The sequence below is a fragment of the Sinocyclocheilus anshuiensis genome, unplaced genomic scaffold (genome assembly GCF_001515605.1).
Source record: "Sinocyclocheilus anshuiensis isolate Anshui unplaced genomic scaffold, SAMN03320099.WGS_v1.1 scaffold912, whole genome shotgun sequence".
NCBI lineage: Eukaryota > Metazoa > Chordata > Actinopteri > Cypriniformes > Cyprinidae > Sinocyclocheilus > Sinocyclocheilus anshuiensis.
In genome coordinates, this window is record NW_015549618.1 from 357,765 (window position 1) to 381,933 (window position 24,169).

At 37.2% G+C, this 24,169-nt stretch overlaps 3 protein-coding genes across 3 annotated transcripts; all 3 read left to right on the forward strand.

Moving 5' to 3' along the window:
- Window positions 1-1,212: 1,212 nt before the first annotated feature.
- Window positions 1,213-5,229, forward strand: LOC107659303 (beta-1,3-galactosyltransferase 1-like). The gene is made up of 2 exons (XM_016448194.1): window positions 1,213-1,273; window positions 4,031-5,229. Exons 1-2 carry the CDS (start codon window positions 1,218-1,220, stop codon window positions 5,118-5,120), a joined length of 1,146 nt encoding a protein of 381 aa, XP_016303680.1. The 5' UTR covers window positions 1,213-1,217; the 3' UTR covers window positions 5,121-5,229.
- Window positions 5,230-8,523: 3,294 nt separating this feature from the next.
- LOC107659309 (beta-1,3-galactosyltransferase 2-like) lies at window positions 8,524-9,539 on the forward strand. Its single transcript, XM_016448204.1, has one exon. It carries the CDS (start codon window positions 8,540-8,542, stop codon window positions 9,389-9,391), a length of 852 nt encoding a protein of 283 aa, XP_016303690.1. The 5' UTR covers window positions 8,524-8,539; the 3' UTR covers window positions 9,392-9,539.
- Window positions 9,540-11,858: 2,319 nt separating this feature from the next.
- On the forward strand, window positions 11,859-18,774 carry LOC107659304 (beta-1,3-galactosyltransferase 1-like). Its single transcript, XM_016448195.1, has 2 exons — window positions 11,859-12,053; window positions 17,192-18,774. Exon 2 carries the CDS (start codon window positions 17,211-17,213, stop codon window positions 18,252-18,254), a length of 1,044 nt encoding a protein of 347 aa, XP_016303681.1. The 5' UTR covers window positions 11,859-12,053; window positions 17,192-17,210; the 3' UTR covers window positions 18,255-18,774.
- Window positions 18,775-24,169: the final 5,395 nt, after the last annotated feature.

The window sequence follows — 24,169 nt, forward strand, 5'->3', positions numbered from 1 at the left end:
AAAAAGTTATTGATTTTGTTCTTTAAAATCTAAAAATCTCTTTATGGTCTGTATTGTAGCGTCTATAAAACCAACTAGTTGTTAAAGCAGATGTGTAATTTATTCGCAAATTTTGATACCAGTACAGTATGTTTCTCACAACCAAAAAGGAACCAATTCGGGATATAGTTACATACAAAGTTATGTTTTAATAATAACTTAATCAGCGAAGATGTGCACCCTGATTGCTATAAGTAATCATCAGCTTGAGTTTTCATTATTAGCCATTTAATGGTGCCGCTTTATGTTTTATACGTTTTCAACGACGAGACATTGACTGTGTCTAAACCGTGTCATTTGATGACATGAGTCCACTTGGACTCAACTATTTGTTATCCATTATTTAGTTCTGTGGCTAGCGGATTGGTAAACCTTTATGCATGGCTGACCTTTCTCATTTAAATGTAAAATCGGAGCCCGGGTTTGCATTGGGAACCGCATATGTAATGTTGTATAGCTCTGATTTGATATCTGCCATGCATAATGGATAAATGCTAAGACTATGGCCTGTCACGGTCAGCTTGAGTATTGTAATGAACTATATTTGCACAGGATGTTTTATCGAATTTTTACCAAAACAAAGTGCCTTATATTGTAAGGTTGTTATTGACGAAATACAATGTATGAAATACATTTGGATGTATATTGTCAGTTCATGTATGTATATTTTACCAGAGTTAGTTCAATAGGCTTCTATCGTAAATGTTTTTTTTTACACGTTTTCCTGACGTTGAGGCTAATGCCTCTTGAAGTTGAGCTAATGCTAACGTGTCTTACCATACCACAGGACGTCTGTCAAAGTGACCGGAATGAAATGTATGAAATACAGGACTATGATGCATAAGTCCAATAAAGAGTGCAATGACTAAAGTGTGTACAATGTTATTGTTTTGTAAAGGAGATTTACATGTATTTTTTACATTGTTTGGTTAGTATAATGTAATCAGCTAAAGCCTATTTTGTGTTAATAGTATTACAAATGGCAAAAAAAAATTTTTAGACCTAAAATGTATGGTATAATTGTGATCTCTTTTAAAACACCCATAAAAACTAGCCCAGCCCCCCATCCTCAGTGAACACCTGTATGAGGTGGGAAGGGGCGGAGCCACCTATAATTCTACAGCAGCTTTAACTCTCAGGTTCTCATCTAAAAGGGCCATTGATTGCCCTGAATCCAGATGCACACACACCACGACATGGAGGCCAAACTCTCCAACAGAAATGGCTGGAAGAGGTGAGCTCATACTTGCTTTTGTCTTTTATGATTTAAAACAAACTATGCTAAAAAAATATATAGATATGTAGATATATTATGGTCATCTGATATTTTATTTATGCAATGGTGTGGTAAACTGCAACTGCACGGAAATAAAAAAATATGCTGAACTGATCATAACTCATAACTACATTCATTTAGGGACATTTAGGGACAACTTACAAAACCATAAATGTAACCCTCTTTGTTTTATAACACTATTTTAAGTTTAAATAGCGATGGATTCTATTTACACTGATAAAATAGCAGTATTTTCTGCTATTTACACTACTTATTGCAAATAGTGGCAATTATCTGCACCTCAGTATGGTAGTACATTACAAAACATTATGCAATAAATAACGTTGAAAAGTTGTGCTAAAGGGGTAAACTGTCAAAAGTGACGCCAAAGGGTCCTGACCAAGCGTCAATATGTGACGAGTTGGGAGTGAGAATTTGTTTTGCAATTTACACTTAGTGCAAATAGCCGCTGCCTTAGTTGAATCACCTGAACTTAAGAAGGAACTGGCTATGATACAGAGTTGGTGAGTCACTAACTAAAGCTAATGACAGAGTGAGTAAATTCAGCTGTTTTTAAAGTAGTGAAGCTTTTTCAGTAAGTACAGGAAGGTGCACATTAGCAAAATTTCGGTGAAATTTCTGTAACGCTTTAGAATAGGGAACACTTATTCACTATTAACCATGGGCGTTGCTAGGCCATTTTTAGGGGGGTATCTTGTAAAAGATACATTTTATCTTTTACAATAGATTGTTATAATATCTGCATCTGTGCAGTTCTGTTCTTTATCATAAATACAGTTTACAAAATATACATCGTTCCCCATCTACTGTAGCCTAAGTTTTCACTGCGTTCACCCCTCATCACACCACAGCTGTTTCCTCCAGTGAAAATGAAGCACATATGAACGCATACTTTATAAAACGATGATGTTGCCATTTTCATTTGAAAATTTAACTTTCAATGTAATACATATTCCAGTGCATGTGGCAAAAAGGTTTGCATACTTGAGCTAAGAAAAGAGGATTGTACTAGAAATGCAAACAGTAAAATGTTGTGTGTGTACAGTAAACAGGTGTGTGTGTGTGAGATCATGAAGACTTGTATTTGGCTTAGAATCAGTTATATGTTATACCTATCTATGCAATACAGTGGAATACTGCACTTGTTTTGTATATAAATTTAGCATACCATTAATAGTTAGTAAGGTAGTTGTTAAATTTAGGTATTGGGTAGGAGGATTAGGGATGTAGAATAAGGTCATAAGGCATTAATATGTGCTGCTTACTACTAATAAATGGCTAATATTCTAGTAATATGCATGCTAATAAGCAACTAGTTAAGAGACCCTAAAATAAAGTGTTCCCGAAATTTATATCACCTAATCATGTATGAAAGCACAGAAGTCACTTTCAAACCAAGGAACTAACGCTGAAATTCTGCGTGGATTCCTATTAAAATGACCGAATTTCAAATGTGAAAATTCTAGTAAATCGCTTCATTCTAACGATACTGTCTCTGTGTGTAGCGTTGGAAAGTCTTATTGAATCTAGTAAATCGGTTCGTCTAAAATGTCTTCTACATCATGTAGCGTCTAAAGTTTGTTTGGTAACGCGTTAGATTACAACCCGCAAAGAACTATGTAAGTATACTGAATTTACGGTGTACGTTTCTGTAATTATAGTGTACCTATAAAGAACATACGTGTAGGTATAAGGGAACAATGTGTTACGTTTGGGTAATAAGGGGGTAACAACCAGATATGCAACCTGCAAAGAACTGCGTAAGTAAACTGAAGTTACAGTGTAACTTTTTTGTAATTATAGTGTACCTATTCAGTAACTCCGTGTAGGTATAAGGGAATAATATGCGAAGTTTGGGGAATAATGAGGTAACAACCTGTAAAATTACAAATCATTTATACTGTAAGTATTTTGAAACTGGTGCTTCTTCTAATATTACGTGGTATGTATGGCCTAAACAACAATCTTATGTTTGGGTTTAAAGGAACACACTCCAGACAGTTTCAAAGTTGTCCCTCTTCTGCGCTTCGATTCGTTTTCTCCTATTTTCCACACATGTTCCCGTCTTAAGCACCGCAGTCACGGATTTCGTCGCACACAGAGCCGTTCACGTGTTTTATATGTGTAGGCTATAAAAAAGTACACAGTGTATGTTTTTACTTAATCGCTTGCAAATATAAGATATAAATATAAGACCCCGTAATATTAGAATAGGTACCCCTTAGTTTCAAAATACTTACAGTACAGATTATTACTCCTTTATTCTCCAAACTTCGCATATTGTTACCTTATACCTACACGGAGGTAACTGAATAGGTACACTGTAATTACAAAAAAGTTACACTGTAAATTCTGTTTGCTTGCGCAGTACATTGCGGGTTGTAATCTAAAGCGTTACCGTTTGTTTTAAAAGGGTCTCTCTTTCTCTCTCTATGTAGCGTTGAAAGTCTTCGTTCGGGTTCATGTATGAAGAGATTTATTTAAAACAAACAAAAGATTAACAGTCCCTACCATGTTTTCGACTTGATTATGTAGGCTAAATAGGGTGTGTTTAATATTTAATTTAAATTGAACTGTTTTAAGTTTGATTCTGACACTCAAGAATGTTCATTCCACATTTGTTGTGTCAGCAAATAGATTGTATTATTGGATTTTATTAAATACCTTTACTGTTTTTTTGTCTCTTCTATGCAGTTTAGGTGCGGATAGAGCTCCACACAGCTGTCACATTAAAACAGGATTCTTTCTGCTACTTACATTAGTGTTCTTATTGACTGCCATTACTTACATCTCTGAATTCCCTCTCAAGACTGCTGTGCTCCCTGACACCTTGTATAAAAAAGTGCTAAATCGGATACGCTCCTGTTATGTGGTGACTGAGTACCTATCTGCCAGTGAAAATCAAACAATATTTTTAGCACCCAACAGTGTCCAACAGATTCCTACACAAACCACAGACATTTTGGTGCATCATCATGTGGCTCATCCACGCAACTATCATTTCATTCTGGACGAACCTGATAAATGCAAGCAGGATCTGTTCCTGGTCTTGATGGTCCCTGTGGCCCCCCATCAGCTGGAGGCTCGTAATGCCATCCGCAGCACATGGGGGAATGAGAGCTCAGTGCAGGGAAAAGCAGTGCTGACTCTGTTCTTGGTGGGTTTGACTGGAGGAGCCGAAGCTCAACAGCAGCTGGAGGAAGAGAGTCGACAACACAGAGATTTACTGCAGAGCAACTTTGTGGACTCCTACTTCAATCTGACCATAAAGACCATGGTGATCATGGACTGGTTGGCCACTCGTTGCCCTCAAGCAGCTTATGCTATGAAGGTTGATTCTGACATGTACATAAACCTGGAGAACCTGATGAGCCTCTTATTGTCACCCAACACACCCAGACAGAACTACATCACAGGGTATTTGATGTGGAACCAGTTTGTCATCAGAGACAAAAACTCTAAATGGTACGTGGCAGAGGAATTGTACCCTGAACCAAAATACCCCACGTACCTGCTGGGAATGGGGTATGTTTTCTCCAATGACCTTTCAGAAAAAATAGTTGAGGCTTCCAAGGAAGTAAAAGCCTTTAACATAGAAGACGCATATGTGGGTGCTTGTCTGAAACAGTTGGGTGTTGCACCCTCATCTCCCCCAGACCCTTCACAGTTTAGAGCCTATCTGGGACAATATAATCGAGAAGATTTTCTCAGAGTTATTACGACAATCCTGGGATCCCCACAGCAGCTAATAGACATTTGGAAGGACGTAAAGAGGCCCATATAAAACAAATCAAAATGGAATAGATTAGTGGTAGCCTTTATTTCATTTATAAAAGACAATGGCAGACATAATCAGTGAAATAATGCTATTTGTTTGTATAGCTCATACAGTAAATAGTTATTTATAAATATATATTTTTTAATTATTCTGTTATTTTTCTTTTACATTATTTATTTATATTTAGTTATATGTGACCCTGGAGCACAAAACTAGTCTTAAGTCTCTGGGGTATATTTGTAGTAATAGCCATAAAAAAAACATTGTATGGGTCAAAATTATCGATTTTTCTATTATGCCAAAAATCATTAGAAGATATTAAAGGGGTCATATGATGCGATTTCAAGTTTTCCTTTCTCTTTGGAGTGTTACAAGCTGATTGTGCATAGATAAGATCCCTGAAGTTGCAAAGACTAAAACTTAATTTTTGATTAGTAATATGCATTGCTAGGAACTTCATTTGGACAACTTTAAAGGGGATTTTCTCAATATTTAGATTTTTTTGCACAGATTCCAGATTTTCAAATAGTTGTATCTCAGCCAAATATTGCCTAACAAACCATACATCAATGGAAAGTTGATTTATTTATGATGTATAAATTTCAATTTAAAAAAATTGACCCTTATGACTGGTTTTGTGGCCCAGGGTCAAATATTTAATTATATACATATCATTATTATACAGAATAATGCACTTATACTGTCATTATGCATTATTACATGTAGAATTTTTTTCTAAAAAAATTTAGATTTATGACACTAAATGTAATTATTTTGTAAAATGTTTTTGTTAAAATGTTGCCTTTTTTGTGGTATCTGTTAATGTCACCATACATATTGAAGATTGGTAACCAGCTTATATTACAATATATACACAGGATTTCTTTGCAACTGAATCTTCATTTATTTTATTGGACTTAAAAATAAAATAAAAAAAATAAAAAAAGAAATGTATTCATTTTAAATTAACAATTTAGGACCCTCTGCCTGTCCACAAATCCACAGAGACAGATTTTAAATAAAATAAAAAAAAAATTTTTATTTGATCGTTGTTGTTTTCAGCTCTGTCCGACTCAGGTGTTGACAAGGTCACATTGGCACCGTCATCTTGTATTTTGCATGTCATGCAAATAATGTTGGTAAGGTGAGGTGGCAGCTTCCAGACTATTATAATGCCACAGATCTTCAAGACATTTAGACATTATATTCAGAACCATCTGACATGTTAGCAGTTATCTTAAGATGCTTATTCCTATTTTTAAGTTCCAGCTGGCATCAGAAACATAACACTTTCAGATAGAGGAGAACGATTAAAAGATGGGTGGTAACATGATCCTTCTGAGTAGCAAAATGTTTCTAGAACTTTGCCAGCTCACTGTGACACTCCATAGCCTCAGGTGTTTTTAAAGGATCCAATAGGTCAGAAGAAAGGACAAGGAGGAGCTCAGATACTGTGACTGAGATATGTACAGTATCGCTGTTACAAGACAAGATAAGGTATGTTCAAATATTTCATAGATTTGATTTTGTGTTGTGCAATGGCTTCTTAGAGTAAATTATACACTCTTAAGAAAATAGTTCTAAACTGTACCAAATTAGGGTTCTTTGGCTCGTAACAATAGCAGAACCCTTTTTGGTGATAAATAGAACCATTTTTATAAGGTTCAATAAAGAACCATGCTTTGAAAGTGCAATGTAGGACATTAATGGTGTTATAAATAACCTTTTTAAATAATATATTTGAATAAAATTAGTATGTTAGTACTTTATATTATTTACAGGTGCATCTCAATAAATTAGAATGTCGTGGAAAAGTTCATTTATTTCAGTAATTCAACTCAAATTGTGAAACTCGTGTTATCATATTAGGTAGCCTACCTTTGCTCAATCAACAGTTATTAGATGAATACATTAATAAATGACAACCAAGACTAAATAGCCTACATTACATGAAACCCAAAATATAAATAAATGTAATGAAGGCCACATTCCAGTGAAATATCAACCCGATCTCATGAAAGTGCGTATAAATAGTACTCCAAATAAAAACGAAAACTCGTGGTATCGATATGCAAAAATGGACTTTAGCGTGTATATGCTACGCGATGGGTAGGTTTAGGGTTGTGGGGTAGATGCGTATCATATGTACACGAAAACTGCATATCATATGCACGCCAACAAATTTCGTATTATATGCACACCAAACACATGCGTATCATATGCACGCCAAAGTCCATTTTTGCGTATCAATACCACGAGTTTTCGTTTTTATTTGGCGTACTATTTATACGCATTTTCATGAGACCGGGCTTGAAATATCTGCACAATCCTCTATGGTATCCATTAATATGTGTATTTTTTTTGCTGTAATTAAATATGGCACTTCCACTCATGATGTTGTGGGATGTGAATCCATCTGAAATAGGCCTACACAATTGAGTTTAGCGTTACAATGTGTCACCTCAATTTGATTATGTAGAAACAATGCTTATGAAGGCCAAAAGAAGCAAAAAATAAATTCAATATCTCTGTTACTTTGTAGAGAAGAGGAGCAAAGTATCCTTAACTGAACATAGCTGCTTACACTTACACATTGTTTAACTAAAAAGAGAAAAACACTTGATTAGTTGGAAACCAGTTACAATTTTAACATTTTAATAATTTACCTGTTGATAGTGTGTTGACGGTCTGTGTAGTTGGATGGTTGAGCACTAGAAAATCAATACTGAAGGTGGCTTTGTCAGTTAAAGATTTGAAACATAAAAAGGCGGGAAAGAAAGAACCCTAAACTCTGACACAAAGAACCATTTCAGCATAAAAGGGTTCTTCAGGAAGATATGGTTCTAAATAGAACTGTTACTAAGTGCAGAGAACCTTTAAATAACCATCTTTATAGTGTGTATGTCTGGTTTTGAGTTTTTAGTGCGGAGAAAGTATTGAATTTGCATCAGGGAAATGCAAAATATGATTTTGATGAGGAGCCTTCAAGCCTCTAAGCACAGTGGTCAAAATTATTTGCCTGGTTCCTGAGAGAAGCACTGCATTTTTGCATTTTAATAACTCTGTGACAAAGACCCACTTTGAAAAAAAAGAAAGAAAAAATAAAAATTTAAAGGGACAGTTTGCCTAAAAATGAACATTTTGTCATTGTGTACTTAACCTCAGGTCTTTCAAAACATGCATGACTTTGGCTTTATCTGTGAAGAACAAAAGGCTAATTTTTGTGCCAACTATCCCTATAAAATTTAAATCTGAATAAGAAATTCAAGCTAGAAATAAAATTACTTTTTAAATGAAAACTTTTTCTTTTCAGCCTCGTTCAGATGTTCTGTAAGAGTTGGCTACTGGTTGGTCTCTTCATCCTACTTAATATTTTAGTGCTGTATTTCACTGCCATTACCCTCGAAGCAAGAAAGTGGCAGAAAATGGTGAGAAAAACAGGGAACCCCCATGTTGCTTACCCTCAAAATTACAGATTTATCCTCGACCAGCCAAAGAAGTGTGAACAGCAAAAGCCCTTTGTGGTGATTATCGTTCCTGTGGCCCCGCAGAACGTCAAGGCACGTAACGCCATCAGGATAACATGGGGCAGCGAGGAGCTCGTCCGGGACAAAGTGGTACTGGTTCTCTTTCTTCTGGGCTCACAAAGTGGTAACGAAACACTGCAAGAGCAACTCCAGAATGAGAGCGAGGAGTATCAAGACCTTCTCCAGAGCAACTTCCTGGATTCCTACAGGAATCTGACCATTAAAACCTTGGTGATGATGGAATGGCTCAACAGGAATTGTCCACAGGCATCCTACGGAGCAAAAGTTGACGCTGATGTGCTCCTCAATATGAAAAACCTATTACATATGCTTGTGAGTCTGAAATCACTACAACATAACTACATCACCGGCCTAGTATTGTCTGGAAACATTGTCTTGAGAGATCCATCCAGCAAGTTTTATGTCCCTCATGATGCGTATCCTAAATCCAGATATCCTCCGTATCCTCTGGGCATGTGTTATATCTTTTCTATGGACTTACCAGAGAAGATCCTGCACATCTCGAGGCATATCAGACCTATTTTTATTGAGGACGCATATCTGGGCATGTGCTTGAAGCGTTTGGGAATCGCACCTAAGAAACCACCAAATATTGGACAGTTTGTGGTCAAACCACCACAACGATTCAATCGCTGTTACTATTCTAGACGAATAGCAATACTCACAGACAGCCAGACTCAGCTGATTTCCTATTGGATGGATATTCACTCAACCAAAAGACCCTGCTGAAAAGTCCTGCTTGGAGTCTAAATTTATTTTTCTAAAAATGAAAAGATCTGTAGTTACAGGCTCAGCTTAATGTATTTTTACAACAGCAGCCTGTTTGTTTAACCCGATAGCTGTGTGTCTTTGTATTGTTTGATACATTTCCATACTAAGTGATATACTCGATCTATGAATTTGAAATGTAAAACAACACTGTCTTTACAACACTCCTTTTACACCTTTTATGTAAATGAACACGGACTCATTCAGGACACAAATCATTTTTGTAAAAAAAAAAAATGTATAAAATATATTTGTTTGAAATCTAAATATATATATTACCATTTTATGAAATAAATGAATAATAAATGAAAAATAAATGAAATAAAAATAACTAAAAAATAGCTGAATTTAAAGACATACTCTGGCATCTTAAAATATTAAGCATACAGATTTAACGACCACATATTAATATGAAATATTTGTATTTAAAAGAATAGTTCACCCAGAAATAAAAATGTTTGGTCAAAGATGTTTGTTTCTTTATTGGAACAGATTTGGAGAAATTTCACGTCACGTGCTCACCAATAGATCCCCTGCAGTGAATGGGTGCTGTCAGAATGAGAGTCCAAACAGCTGATAAAAACATCACAATAAAAAGTAATCCACACGACTCCAGTCTATCAATTAATGTCTTGTGAAGTGAAAATCTGCATGCATCCACTATAAAGATTTTTAAACTTCAAACTTTTGCTTCTGACTAAAATACAAATTATTGATCCTCTACAGTGAATGGGTGCCATCAGAATGAGAGAGCTGATTAAAATAAAACAATAATCCACAAGTACTATAATTTACATGACCCCAATCCATCGATTAATGTTGAAAAACTGCATGCATGCATGCATTAATAAAACTTTTTACATTTCAAACCGTTGCTTCTGACTGAAATACGAGTCCATAATATTGCTTTCGTCAGTGAAAAAGTCATCTTGTCCGAATCAGGAGAGAAATATGGACAGATCAAGCACTGTTTACAAGTTTACTTGTGGATTATTGTGATGTTTTATCAGCTGTTTGGACTCTCTGACCGCACCCATTCACTGCAGAGCATCCACTGGTGAGCAAGTGATACATTTCTCCAAATCTGAACAAACAAACTCATCTACATCCTGGATGACCTGAGCGTGAGTAAATCTTAAGCAAATTGCCATTTTTGGGTAACCTATTCCTTTAAAAATCCATTTGTCATCATTTTAAATAACCTAGTGATATTAAATATAAAATATAGATTATATACTACCCCATTAATGTAACATCTTGATGTTGATAAAAAGGTCCATGGACACATTAAGCATCATCTACTCACATACTGCTTGTAAAACCCATAAATTCTGTGGTTGACAAAATAAATAGGGCTCTATTTGAGGACTGACTAAAAAGCATGTGCTAAAAGCAATTGTGACCCTAGAGCACAAAACCAGTCTTAAATCACACGGGTATGTTTGTAGCAAAAGCCAACAATACATTGTATGGGTCAAAATTATCAATTTTTCTTTTATGCCAAAAATCATTATAAGATATTAAGTAAAGATCATGTTCCATGAAGATATTTTGTAAATTTCCTACCCTAAATATATCAAAACTTAATTTTTAATTAGTAATATGCATTTCTGAAGACTTCATTTGGACAGTTTTAAAGGCGATTTTCTCAATATTATGATTTTTTTGCACTCTTAGATTCCAGATTTTCAAATAGTTGTATCTCGGCCAAATATTGCCTAACAAACCATACATCAATGGAAGGGTTCAAAGGGTCAGCCTGTTCTGTTTATTGTGAAGAAGATTTTGGACAACTGAATATGACCCTTTCTATGCAAAAACAAAAATTGATCCCAAAAAAAAAATATTGACACTTATGACTGGTTTTGTGGTCCGGGGTCACAATTTTGCTTCCTGCAGGGTATGCTAACCATACACCACTCTCTCATAAGCAGACCAGATAGTCAACAAACTGAACAGTTTATATACATTTACATATACATATATCCACAGCCTGCATGGACAATATAACCTCAGAATAGGAATTTTGGATTTAAATCGGCTACTGCTCTAGAGTCACTAGAGGGCAGCAAAGTTTTAACCTTCTCTCTTGAAGTTTTTTGTGTGGAAACTAAATATTTACTGACAAAATATAGGCCTAACAAATACCATACTACGGAGTCTACAAACACCATTCTACAGTTTTGTTTTTTTTTGCAATAGGCCTACATTGTGGTGACTTGATAACCACCAGCTGTCAAGAAATCATTACAATCAGTTAAATGTATAAATTAATTCAAATTGAAGGATTTTTTTTTTTTTCAAATGCCAGAACACGACTAAAGGATACCCCATATGAATACATATATAGATTCGCATTTACAATTAAATCAAAAGAAATGGGTGCCCTAGGTAACATGAAAAGACGATACCTGAGGGGGAAGAACAATTTCCGAGCACGGGTGTGGCTAGGGGCGGGAGACACCTGTTGTTTTACAGATGAAGGCACTTGTTTGCTGGCACAAACATCGATTGAGATACTTGACTGGATATTTGTGTTAAAGTGCTGGACTTGGCTGTCTAAACGGCAGGAGCGTGAAACGCATCACAAACGCGTTTCAGAGGCGTTCACCTGGCGTCTGATGTAAGTAATAATATAGTATATATTATTATTAAATATACTGTACGTTTATTTCGAGAGTTTGATTCGTAGTCCTTTGTCGTACTTTATGGTGTAGGCTACAGTAGTGAAAAAGAAACAGGTGGTGGGTTTTAAGTAGTGGGGTTGTTAAAGTTACCGTGTTTCGAACTAATATCGCGAGAAATGCGTGCATTTAAGAGGAAGATGGCGATTTTTGCGGAAATTGTGTCAGATTTTAAAAATAGAATATTGTCAAGATATTATCACAAAACTACAATTACTAGTTCCATGTTAGGTTAAATGTATAAGTTCATAATGTAAATTTAATTTTAAAATAGCTTGTTAGCTAATTGTTTTAGTAGGCAATGATGACCCATTCATTAATGAAATGAGTAATTACTCATACTAGCTACTACTAGCCTATAACTAGAACTATTAATAATACAACAATGTATTTCAGAATTAGGTAAAGACAATAGGCCAGGGCCAACAATTAGGGAACACTTTAAAATAAATCAGCGTAATATGATACATTAAACTATTTTATAACCTAATTGAAATTGTTTAGTGTAAGGGAGTCATTTGGAACATATTTAACAAAACCAAATAAAAAAAACTAGGCTAGTGTATGAGAAAGTTAACCTGTATTCACCCTATAGGCCATCATACACGAAACCTTTGGTTTCTAGTGAGAAGCATTGAGTTTCAGCCTCATTTAAAATGCAAGTGTAAGTTCACACCTGCCTTACCTTTCCAATTCAATAGAATAAGTTGTAGAAACCTGACAAGGGTGTGAGTCTCATGCTAAACGTCAGCGTTTTACCAGCCAAACCAGATGTAACTGACACTCATATGTCTGGGGTCTCTGCACCTTTTGTTGAGTTTGGCATACAGCCATATCCATTAACTGGAGCAGTACCTGCGTCGATAAAATGAGATTGGTGTGTTACTCAAATGAATATTTTCATTGTTTCAATGTGGCTTTGTGCTCATCTAGTCTTGATTGCAAATATGCAATAAACCCCCCCCCCCAAAAAAAACCCCAGGGTTTAGGAATGTAGAGTGTGACACGTCAGAGTATGAATAACCAGGATTAATTGTTAGCTCTGGGTCCGAGTAGGAGCAATGTGAAACAAAATAAGATTGCACAGGAGTGGGGTTTAGAATTACACTGGGTTAACTATTTTTTTCGTTTTTGAAAGACCTTAAATGTTTCAAAGTTTGAGGTACTATCAGTGATTCTGCCGAATATGCCATTTAGCAGTGCTTGATACTTATTGGTCTAGGACTATGCTTCACATGTTATAGCATGAGGAAATTCTAATGCTTTAACAATCCAGCTGAGGCAAATCTTGGTTAGTTGATGTAAACAAAATGTGTGAGGAAAGCAACCACATGCCTCAACTTGACTATTTTTAGCAGGCAGACAGGTCTGTTCTATGCAGTTTTTTTTTTGATAGCGAAACAAGCTACATTTCTAGTTTCAGCAGGATTTATCCTGCAGACATTACCCTTTAAATAAATACATGTTAGCTATATGCAAAGTGACCCAAATTTGGTTTAACATATTTGGATAATGGGTAATATTCAACAAGGTAGCCACATTGAGTTCCCCATATCCATTCAATTTAATCATATAGGGAATTGGAAAACAAACAAGTGTTTTTTCCCCCATTTTTGAACCATTGTTACGGTCTAAGTTAATCTAGGAAAGACCGCAACAGAAAATAAATGGTTGGTGGGGGGAGACTGTGCGACGGCAGAGAAAACGCCATCTCCAGACCCAGAAAAGCTACAATAACCCAAACAACCACAGTCAAATGCAGCAAAAAGAGAAGTTATTTACAAAGAACAGAGAAATAATAAAAAGGGTATTAACTTCAGAAGGGGGCAAGGCCAAAATAACAAACATAAGACTAACTTCTGTAACCCAACTAACTAAACTACAAAGAAAAGAAAACAAAATACAGCAGGTTAAGATAACTACCTAAACTAACATAAACAGGAGAAAATAAGTCATGCAAAACAAAAATTGCACACACCTTCCTACTAAACTCAAAACAAAAGACATAAGTTAAAAACTCAATATTTATTATGGGGAACGGAAGTTAACACTCACTTCTCTTTAGATAAGGCCTCTGTCATAGATGTAATCAATGAGACAAAGGACAGAAGCTCTACTTCAACAGTCTCAACACAATTGAGAGAAAGATACACCAAATCACCAAACTAAGGCTCCTAAGGACGAAACCTCAGTCGCCGCACACCATCCAGCCACCACCAACTGCTGGTCTGAGGGTAGCTGTAGTTTAAATACTCTCTCTCCTCTCCAATCACTCAATCACAGCAGAGCTCTTAATTAACCTCAGGTGGGGATACTGGTTCTGCGGGGAGAGAGAGAGAGAAAACAAGGCACAGAATTCACACAGCAATGGAACCTACGGCTCTGGACGTAACACCCCCACCAGCAAAGATTATAACCACCCACTGGTTATAAACTAAAGCACTAAATTACAAAACACTCATTAACTATCCAAGGAATGAACTCTAGACAGGGCATCAGCAATGATGTTGTCAGCTCCTTTCTTGTGACGGATGTCAAGATGGTCTTCCTGTACACACCATTGGCATGTAATTCCACAAAGCTTGCTAAAATCAACAGATTTTACTAATAGACCTACCAATTTCTATGTAAAAATAACATAATGATGCTGCAATCTTTCTAAAGTAAGTTGGCTCTGAATCTCAGGGTGAAAATTGTCATTTTGATCCCTCTTTGGAAAAAAATTGGATTACTCAGTAAATACACATCCATGACATTTAAAGGAATAGTTCACCCAAAAATGGAAATTCTGTCATTAATTACTCACCCTTATGTCGTTCCAAACCTGTAAGACCTTCGTTCTTCTTCGGAACACAAATTAAGATATTTTTGATGAAATCTGAGAGCTTTCTGACCCTCCCATAGACAGCAATGATATTACCACGATCAATGCACAGAAACGTATAAGAGATCGTTAAAATAATCCATGTGACATCAGTGGTTCAACTGTATTTTTACAAAGCTACGAGAATACTTTTTGTGTGCAAAGAAAACAAAAATAACGACTTTATTCAACAATTCGTCTCCTCCATGTCACCCTATAGCGCCATTTTGGAGAGTATCACATACGTAAACAACGAATGCTGTTCTGTGTCAGCAGCACCGTACATGGATACGCTGTTTACGTCATTTATGCTTTAATCTGAACGTAAACAATGTATCCGCGTATATACATTGCATATGTTATTTACGTATGTGATACTCTCCAAAATGGAGCTATAGGGTGACATGGAAGAGACGAATTGTTGAATAAAGTCGTTATTTTTGTTTTCTTTGCGTACAAAAAGTAATCTCGTAGTTTTGTAAAATTACAGTTGAACCACTGATGTCACATGGACTATTTTAACGATGTCCTTGCTACGTTTCTGTGCGTTGATCTTGGTAGGACCATTGCTGTCTATGGGAGGGTCAGAGAGCTGTCAGAATGCATCAAAAATATCTTAATTTATGCTAGGACTAGGCTTAATCTAGAAATCGCCCCAAAATGACCTAACGTCTCTCAGTAGACATTAGAGGAACTGGTCTTTCTGGTGTAACAGGCAGGTCTGGTAAAATAGTAAATGAGTCAGCATAGTGTGTTGAAGAGAAGGAAATGCAAGCTTCATTATCGCTGCTAAAGGTATGTCCGAAATTACCGGCATTTCAAATAAGATGTTTGGATTTATTTATTTCATTTAGAGCCATAACCTTTTAAATAGAATGCTATATGATTTGCTTAAAACAAGTCTTACTTTCTGTTGTTACAAATGTGTTGTTGTGCTCAGGAGTGTCATTATGTATAAGGTTGGGAAAGTATCCGTAAATGCCAGAACGTAAGGGATTCAGTTTATTGTAAAGCACAAATACGTGCACAGTTTGCTTTGTTCTGTCTATTTCTACAATTCAAAATGGTAAAAAATTGTTTTTTCAAAAATGGAAATTGTTTGTGCATTAAATTACAGCTAGAAAATGTCTTATTCATTTGTAGTATATATTGTGAACTTAACTTTAATATATGTATTTGAGGGAGGCGTTTATGTTCAGTATTTGTGGATATTGTATGTGAACTGCATATGTGGTTTGACGCATACATTTGTTGACACTGTAATCATGATTGTGTTTTGAGTTTTAGTACTCAAGACTCCAGAAATGTTTTTATGGTCTTGTCATGGACTTGGGAGCATTTGGACTCTAGCTTGAATCAGATTAGTGTGGAATCAGATTTATTCCCATGATCGGACAGGTCCCGAAAAAGCCCACTAATTATCATCATCAGCTTACTTTCACTTAAATTACTTCACTGACATAAAAAGAACTAGTGGCAATGAAGCTAACTGTGTTATCACCTCAGGTCACACGTGTCTGGGTAAGTTGAACACACCACAAAGGCTACAGCCAACAGACAGCTAGCACATACGTTCTGCATCTGCGTGAGAGGAGGCAACGTTCGCTCAGGTCTTACATGCACATTGACTTGGTTTTGCACTAATCAGTTGTTCGCACACTTTAGTGGTACAACAGCTTATCACTGGCGTAGTACCCCTAAAGGGATGACTTGTAAACATATTTACCCCCCCCCCCCCCCTCTTAAGATACTACTATGAACATGTTTAGGGTAAATAAGGAGCAAAGATGTTCTTTTAAGGGTACAATTGACAAACCGTTGTACCCCTAAAGGTACAATTTTTGCTATTTTTTTTCTAAGAGTGTTAATATTAGCAATCAAGCAGTTAATATTTTAACTATTTTGAAAAACATTTGTTTACCAAATTAAAGTCATATGATGCAATTTGGCAGAAATTAGACTTGCTATTGAACAGATATTAATTCAACCAGCAATCCATATTGAGGTGGAAACATCCCAAGTATTAGGATATACTGCAATATTTACTTGATGGTTACACTGCATGCTATTTTTCAGTCAAAAAATGCCAACTTTTCCTAAAAATGGTTTAAAAGTGTTTCAAAACCACATGAAACCAACATCAGTACAAGCATACTGCTAAGAACTTGCTTACTAGACACTTACTTGTCTGTGACTCTTTCTGTTCTCTTTCAGTTGTGCCTCATCAAGACAGATGTCCTATAACAAGAGTTTCCTGGTTTTTCTCCTGGTTCCAGGAACTGCTTTACTGCTGTATCTCTCTTATTCCCATATGACAACAGGGCAAGTTAAGAAAGAACCACAAAGGTACCCTCTTCCAAAACGACAAAGCACAGCAGCACCAAGTAAGGATCCTGTAAAAGAAGAACCAGAAATGGACACTGTCCAGGAAGAACCAGGGTTGTACCATGTGGCCTACCCCCGAAAATATAAATTTATCATTGACCAACCAAAGATGTGTGAACAGCAAAAGCCCTTCGTGGTGATTATGGTCCCGGTGCCTCCTTGGGACGCTGAGGCACGCAGTGGCATCAGGAGGACATGGGGTGGAGAAAAGCTCATTGGGGACAAAGTGGTGGTGGTGCTGTTTATTATCGGCTTACATAGTGGAAATGATCAAGAAACGTTGCAGGAGAAACTCCAGAATGAGAGCCAGCAGTACCAAGACCTTCTCCAGAGCAACTTCCTGGATTCCTACAAGAATCTGACCATTAAAACCATGATGATGATGGAATGGCTCAACAGGAGTTGTCAACAAGCATTCTTTGCTGTGAAAGTAGATGCTGACGTGCTCCTTAACATGAACAATCTAATAAATATGCTTGTGAGTCTGAACCCAGTACCAAACAACTATATGACCGGGCTAGTGTGGTACGGAAACACTGTCATTCGAAATCCATTCAACAAGTTTTATCTCCCCTATGACGTGTACCCCAGAGACACGTATCCGCCGTATCCTCTAGGCTTGTGTTACATCATTTCTTTGGACCTGCCGCAGAAATTTATGCAGGAATCGAAGCACATTAAGGCCATATATATAGAAGATGCATATCTTGGCATGTGTTTGGAGCGTTTGGGTATCGTCCCAACTCAACCGCCAAATATAGAACAATTTGTGGTGGCACCACCGCAGTACAATCGCTGTTACTATTCTGGACTGATAGCAATACTTACAGACAACACAAATCAGATGACGTCTTATTGGACAGATATTCATTCAACCAGCAAACCATGCTGAGGTGGAAACATCCAGACTAGAGGTCTTCACGGGTCCACTTGGATCCGAAAACCCGAGACCCGAGCGGGTTCGGGTCCAAAACTTCGACGAGTACCTCAGACACGGGTCGGGTTCGGTATTAGCGGCCTCGGGTAATTTAAGATAAACATGCATTTTCCAAATGGACCCGATTAGACCCGAACTGTTTTAAACTATCCCGAATGTGTAGGCTACTTTCACTTTCATGTTAAGTGAGGAACGCACATAGAAAAGGAGCATATGTTTGTAACCTTGCACACAAAAATCATCTTATAGATATGAGATCCATCAGGAAAATCCACTCGCTACATTATGCTGCGTGTTCATGCAGGGCTTTTCTTTTTTGTGTGCAGAAGCCTTTTGCCGGAGATCAGGTTGCACTAACACTAGCGAATCCATGAATTATTAGGCTATAGATTAAATTTTTATCAAACTGTCACATTTATTTTTCAAATCCACTGGTCACAATTGAAAGCCGAGCTCAGAAATAACTTGTATCCATCAGGCAGGCACTAATATAAAGTAGGCTAATAATAAATTGAATAAATGTTTAATAAATCAAAGTAATGGAGAAGCGGCCAAATCGGTCAGCAGGACACCGGGATTTTTCCTGACTGACTGCGGGGCTGCAGACTGTGCACACGTCAATGCCGTTTACGTTCGGGTCCAGTCGGGTTCGATATTAAATGGTCTAATTTCATCGGGTCTGTCTCGGGTCGGGTTTCTCTTTAAAAAAATTTAATTTGTGCACGTCGGGTTCGGGTAAGAAGCGATTCTGGTTGATTTGGGTTGGGTACAGATTTTCGGACCCGAGAAGACCTCTAATCCAGACTAATAGGACATACTGCAATATTTTGTCTGACTAAACATTTTTTATATTGGATTATTGGTTCCCTTTATATAAGTTTACCTTTTGTGTGTGTGTGTGTGTGTGTGTGTGTTGTGTTGTGTTGTGTTGTGTGTGTGTGAGAGCATTTTATTTGTTTCAAGTGAAACCATTTGCAACATGCAGTATCCTCAGGAACAAAGACAGAAGTATTACATGTAAAAACATGTATGTATTTTTTATTATTTAAAGTTTAAGACATGTTAAAGAACAGGAATTCATCCAGGGGAAAATAATGGAACACATTTTTTATTTAATAATTAAATAATTTGCTTGTTGACGTTCTCTTGTTTTTACCAAACAAAATGGCGCACTGTTTTGTTTGAGAACTGAACACTTACTGTTTAAAGGGTTTCTTGCATAAAGAAATACGTGTATTTTCAACTGAAACCTAAGCTTGCGCACACTCATGTCATGCCCAGTGTTGGGAAGGTTACTTTGGAAATGTTACAGATTACAAGTTACCCTATTTAAAATGTAATGAGTAGTGTAACTATTTCAATTACTTTATCAAAATAATGTAACTGATTACATTTGATTACTTCTTGATAACTTTTCTAAATTTCTAACAAATGTTTTCAAATATTAATAATTTTGAAACATTGAAAGCAGGTAGGGTTAATCAAATCCTTGCATAGCTATGACAGGAAACAGTGGCATCTAGCAATGCCTTGGGAAAAAAACTGTTAATCTTGAAAGAAATCAATTGCATCTGTATGTGTGTGAAAATATTCAGATGTAACCCCCTTTGTAATTGTTAACATTTTGTACTGTACTTTTGAACTGTAAATCAATTACACATTTTTCTCAGTAACTTGAACAGATTACGGTTTCATTTATTTTGTATTTACATGTAACTCGTTACTCCCCAACACTGCTCATGCCATGCTTGACAAAGAAATATGATTCTACTCTAATATGTCTGTTTGAAATTGAGTTTCTTTTTTTGTAATTCCTGTTATTCTTTTATATATCCTTATTTATATATATATATATTTAAAGTGATGCAACTAGATTTCATTGTTGTTTTGCTTAAAGCAAAAAAATGATGTAATTTTTATTTAAATCAGCATTAATTGAAGACAGTAAACCAATATTTTTTTATATTCTCAACTCATTCATCAGTTTGTAAAAACAACAACAAAAACAATGATTGTATTTTTGTAAACTGCCGATTACAGTACAATGGAAGCCTATAGGGCAGTCGAGAAGCACTAAAATAATTCTAGTTATTAAATTACATGCTCTTTTGAATATATAGCAAGTGTTACCTAGCATGATATCACTTTCTGAATAGCTTGTGCTAAGTAAAATGTCATTCATCTAATATGGGTCATATAAACCTACGTGGAAACTCCCACAGCATTTCTAAACCAGAAGTTCACCCGCCTAAAAAAGTAGTACCACCTCATAAGGATGATAATAAAACTTTACAGTTCACATACTAAATTTTTTTTTGTTTTTTTTTACTAAATCTACAAAAATATGAGCTTGAAGATGTTTTAAACCGCTTCTACTGAGTTATTTCATGGCGGGTTATATTTTAACTAACATTTGTGAATAAAGTAAATATTTGCTCACATAAAGCTAACTGGACTATTTGAATCTAACTTAACTCGCCCTCAGCCGTGTTTCAAGTCTATTCAACATCAGTTATAGTCTGTTCTTCCCAACAGTTAACTGCACATTACATCAAAATGTTCAAGGTGTCTAAATGTTTGTTTTCTTCGTCAGCAGTAAAGATGAAAAGTATCTCATAGTGAGAACAGCTACAATGCTACTAATGGTGCTTTTCCACTGCATGGTACGGCACGGTACGGCTCGGTACGGCTCGGTACGGTTCACTTTTGGGGGGTTTTCCACTGGGTACCGTACCTGGTACCTGGTACTTTTTTTAGTACCACCTCGGTTGAGGTTCCAAGTGAACCGTACCATTACCAAAACGTGACATGAAGCGGTACTGAACTGCAGTGGAAACGCAAACCGAGCCGAACCGTTCCGTGCCGTACCGTACTGAGCTGTGCCTAGCCGAGTCGTACCACGCAGTGGAAAAGCGCCATAAATGACTGACCTAGTATCATATAAAAAAAGACCTGCCATCTCTAACAGCATTACAATGTATGTGGGCCATTATGTTGACTGGAACACCACACCCAGCCTAGTTAAAGATTATATTTCAAACCCAGATAATAATAATAGGTATTTAGTCATACCTGTACGGTGCTCACTGGAGCTTACATGTGACGTAGATCCAATAATAGGCTACATAAGCCATCAGTTTAATCTTGCTCGCGTGATATTGATTAGGCCTAATTAAACTCTGCATATGGGTGCCGCTCATTTTCATTAGGCAGACAGTTTGGCTTCTGCAAACACTGGTAAATGTCTGGCGAAGTAAGTCATTTGTTTGTAACAGAGCTATGGGATCAGAATCCCGCCTAAATGATTGCAGTCATGGATAAAAAAATAACAAGCATGAAAACAAAATTTAAAAAAGCAAGTAAAAAATATATTGCACAAGATTTAAAAATGAAAGCAAAGTTTTCAGAATAGCAAACAATGGTCACGGATTTAAAAATAATAAGCGTAAATCAAAAATTGAATAACGCATTTTTAAAAATAATAAGCATAAATCAAAACTTTAAACCCGCTTAAAATCATATTGCACAAAATTGAAATATTAATGCAAAATTGTCTGACTTGCGCACAAAATCATGTTTTCCTTGGTTATATTTCTCTGTTTTTCTGCTCTCAGACATTTTCTGCTCATATTTTTATTTTTTGTATGCTTATGCTGTTTTTCCCTTCGCTCTTGTTTCCAAGTTCTGCGCTTCTTCTTCCAAATGTTGCGGTTAGAGTTTCATGTAAATCAGGGTGGGCTTAAGCGTCATCATTGGTCCACTAGTTCTAGATTGACAGCTCCTCCTCTAGCCAATCAGATGAAGAGGGGCAGTGACTTCACTCCAACGCGCCTCATTAGCTGCCGATGCTCAGTGTTCTGATCTGTTTCGACCTCACTCTGATGTCACTAACGGTCTAAATAGAATGATAACCTTCGTTCCGCCTTCTCTCGAGACCTTATGTAAACAAAGTCATGCCCATGACCCCGGAGGCGGAACTCCCGCACGTATAAAAGTGGGTTTTACTTCCGGATCGTTCTCTATACATTTCTAGCCTTGAGAGACCTGGTACTGGTAAGAACGATCTAATTTATATTTCACCATTCAATTCTTCACCAGATGGTGCAGGTGCCTTGAGTCCCTGTGAATTGTGGTGTTTTTTCTCTGCTGAATTGCAGTTGGTAGAATTTACTATCACTGCATTATTGTTCATTAGGCTAGTTATATATACTAGCAGTTCAATTGGGATTATTCTGATTTGTTTTTCAGAGTATTCATCAGTGGATATTGAATATACTTCATTAAAAAATGTGTATAGTATATTTGTGAGTATATAGTGAGTATTGTATATTTTCTCATATCCTATATCACTGTTCGCAGTTGTTGGGATTGATAAAGGCCTGCTAAGTACGTTCGCGTACTGGTGCGGGTCTTTGGATTCGTGTCAGCTTGATATATTTCACTGCTGTTCGCAGCCAGTGTGTTGTGTGTGGCTTACCTACTGCGCCAGGAGTATTATGGCTTCTCCGTGCTGCACGTTTTGTCGCTCAGCAATGGACCCTCGTGATGGTCATAGGGAATGTCCTTCATGCTTGGGGGTTGCTCATTTGAAAGAGGATGTGGATAATCCCTGCACTGCAGCTTGTGATCTACCTAGAGATGAACGAATTCGTCGCGCTAATAGGGCATGCAGCTCTGCTCCTGAGCGTGGTAGGGTGAGGGAACGTTCATCGGACAGGCATGGTCATAAGCGCCCACGCAAACACTCATGTGACTATCATGACTCCACACACAAATCAAGCCGTGAGTTTGTGGCTGAGGCAACTAAACGTCCAACGCCAGCTCCGACAACAGAAGGTGGTAACACTGATACTCATCTGCAGATCCTAGCAGCTATTCAGAGTTTATCACGGAGAATGGATCAGTTTGAAGCTAATCGGTCCTCCTCCTCATCTCTACCTCCTGCTAAGGAGGACGTTCCAACGAATAGGCAACAGTCCCGTCCTGGGGAAGGCTCAAAGGATGCTGATGTGTTATCACTTCTGGCTCCCCACTCTCTCTTTGATGATACACAACAGTCGGGAGAAGGGAGCCAATGTGAAGGAACTCATTCAGACTCTACAGAAGTTGATGATGAATCAACAATGAAAGAGGAGTTCCTTCAAATACCCTTATTACTAAGGTATTTAGTGCAGCCAAGATCGTTGGCCTGCAGTCTACATTGCCTGATCCTGCCCCTGTTGGGGGTGTATGGGAAGGCATATCTCAGAATAGTTCTGCACCTTGTATTCCAGTGGCAGACGACTACACGTCTATGTTGAGAACAGCTTGGAAGAAACCGTCTCAAAAGCATCAGTTTAATGCAGGCTGTAGACGGTTGGCCAATGCCCGTTATCCTAGAGAAACTGGATTGGGGGACATGCCACCAGTAGAACGAGTGATCGCTGCATGGACTGCCTTAGGCCCCGTCCGTGCTTCCAATAACCCTCGTTGTCCCAGGAAGGAGTGTGCCAAAACTGACCGTCTGGTTTCACGGTCCTTTAATGCTGCTGCACGTGCAGCCCGTACAGGCAATGCTTTGGCTATCCTGCTAGCAGCTTTGCGAAAAACAATAAGCACGGATGACCAAGATTCTAGGAACCTTGTTGATTCCGCTTTGGCTGCCCACTCTCAACTGACACGTGATGTGGGGGAGGTAATGTCTTCGGCTATTGTATGTCGTAGACAAATATGGCTGGCACAAACCACTTTGCCTGACGCCATAAGAGGTGAGCTAATGAATTTGCCAGTGATGCCTGGTCAGGTCTTTCATTCAGACTCTCAAGAAGTGCTGGATAGGGCAGAGCGCTCTATCACAATGAGGGAAACTGTTCAGCGAGCCTGTCATAAAC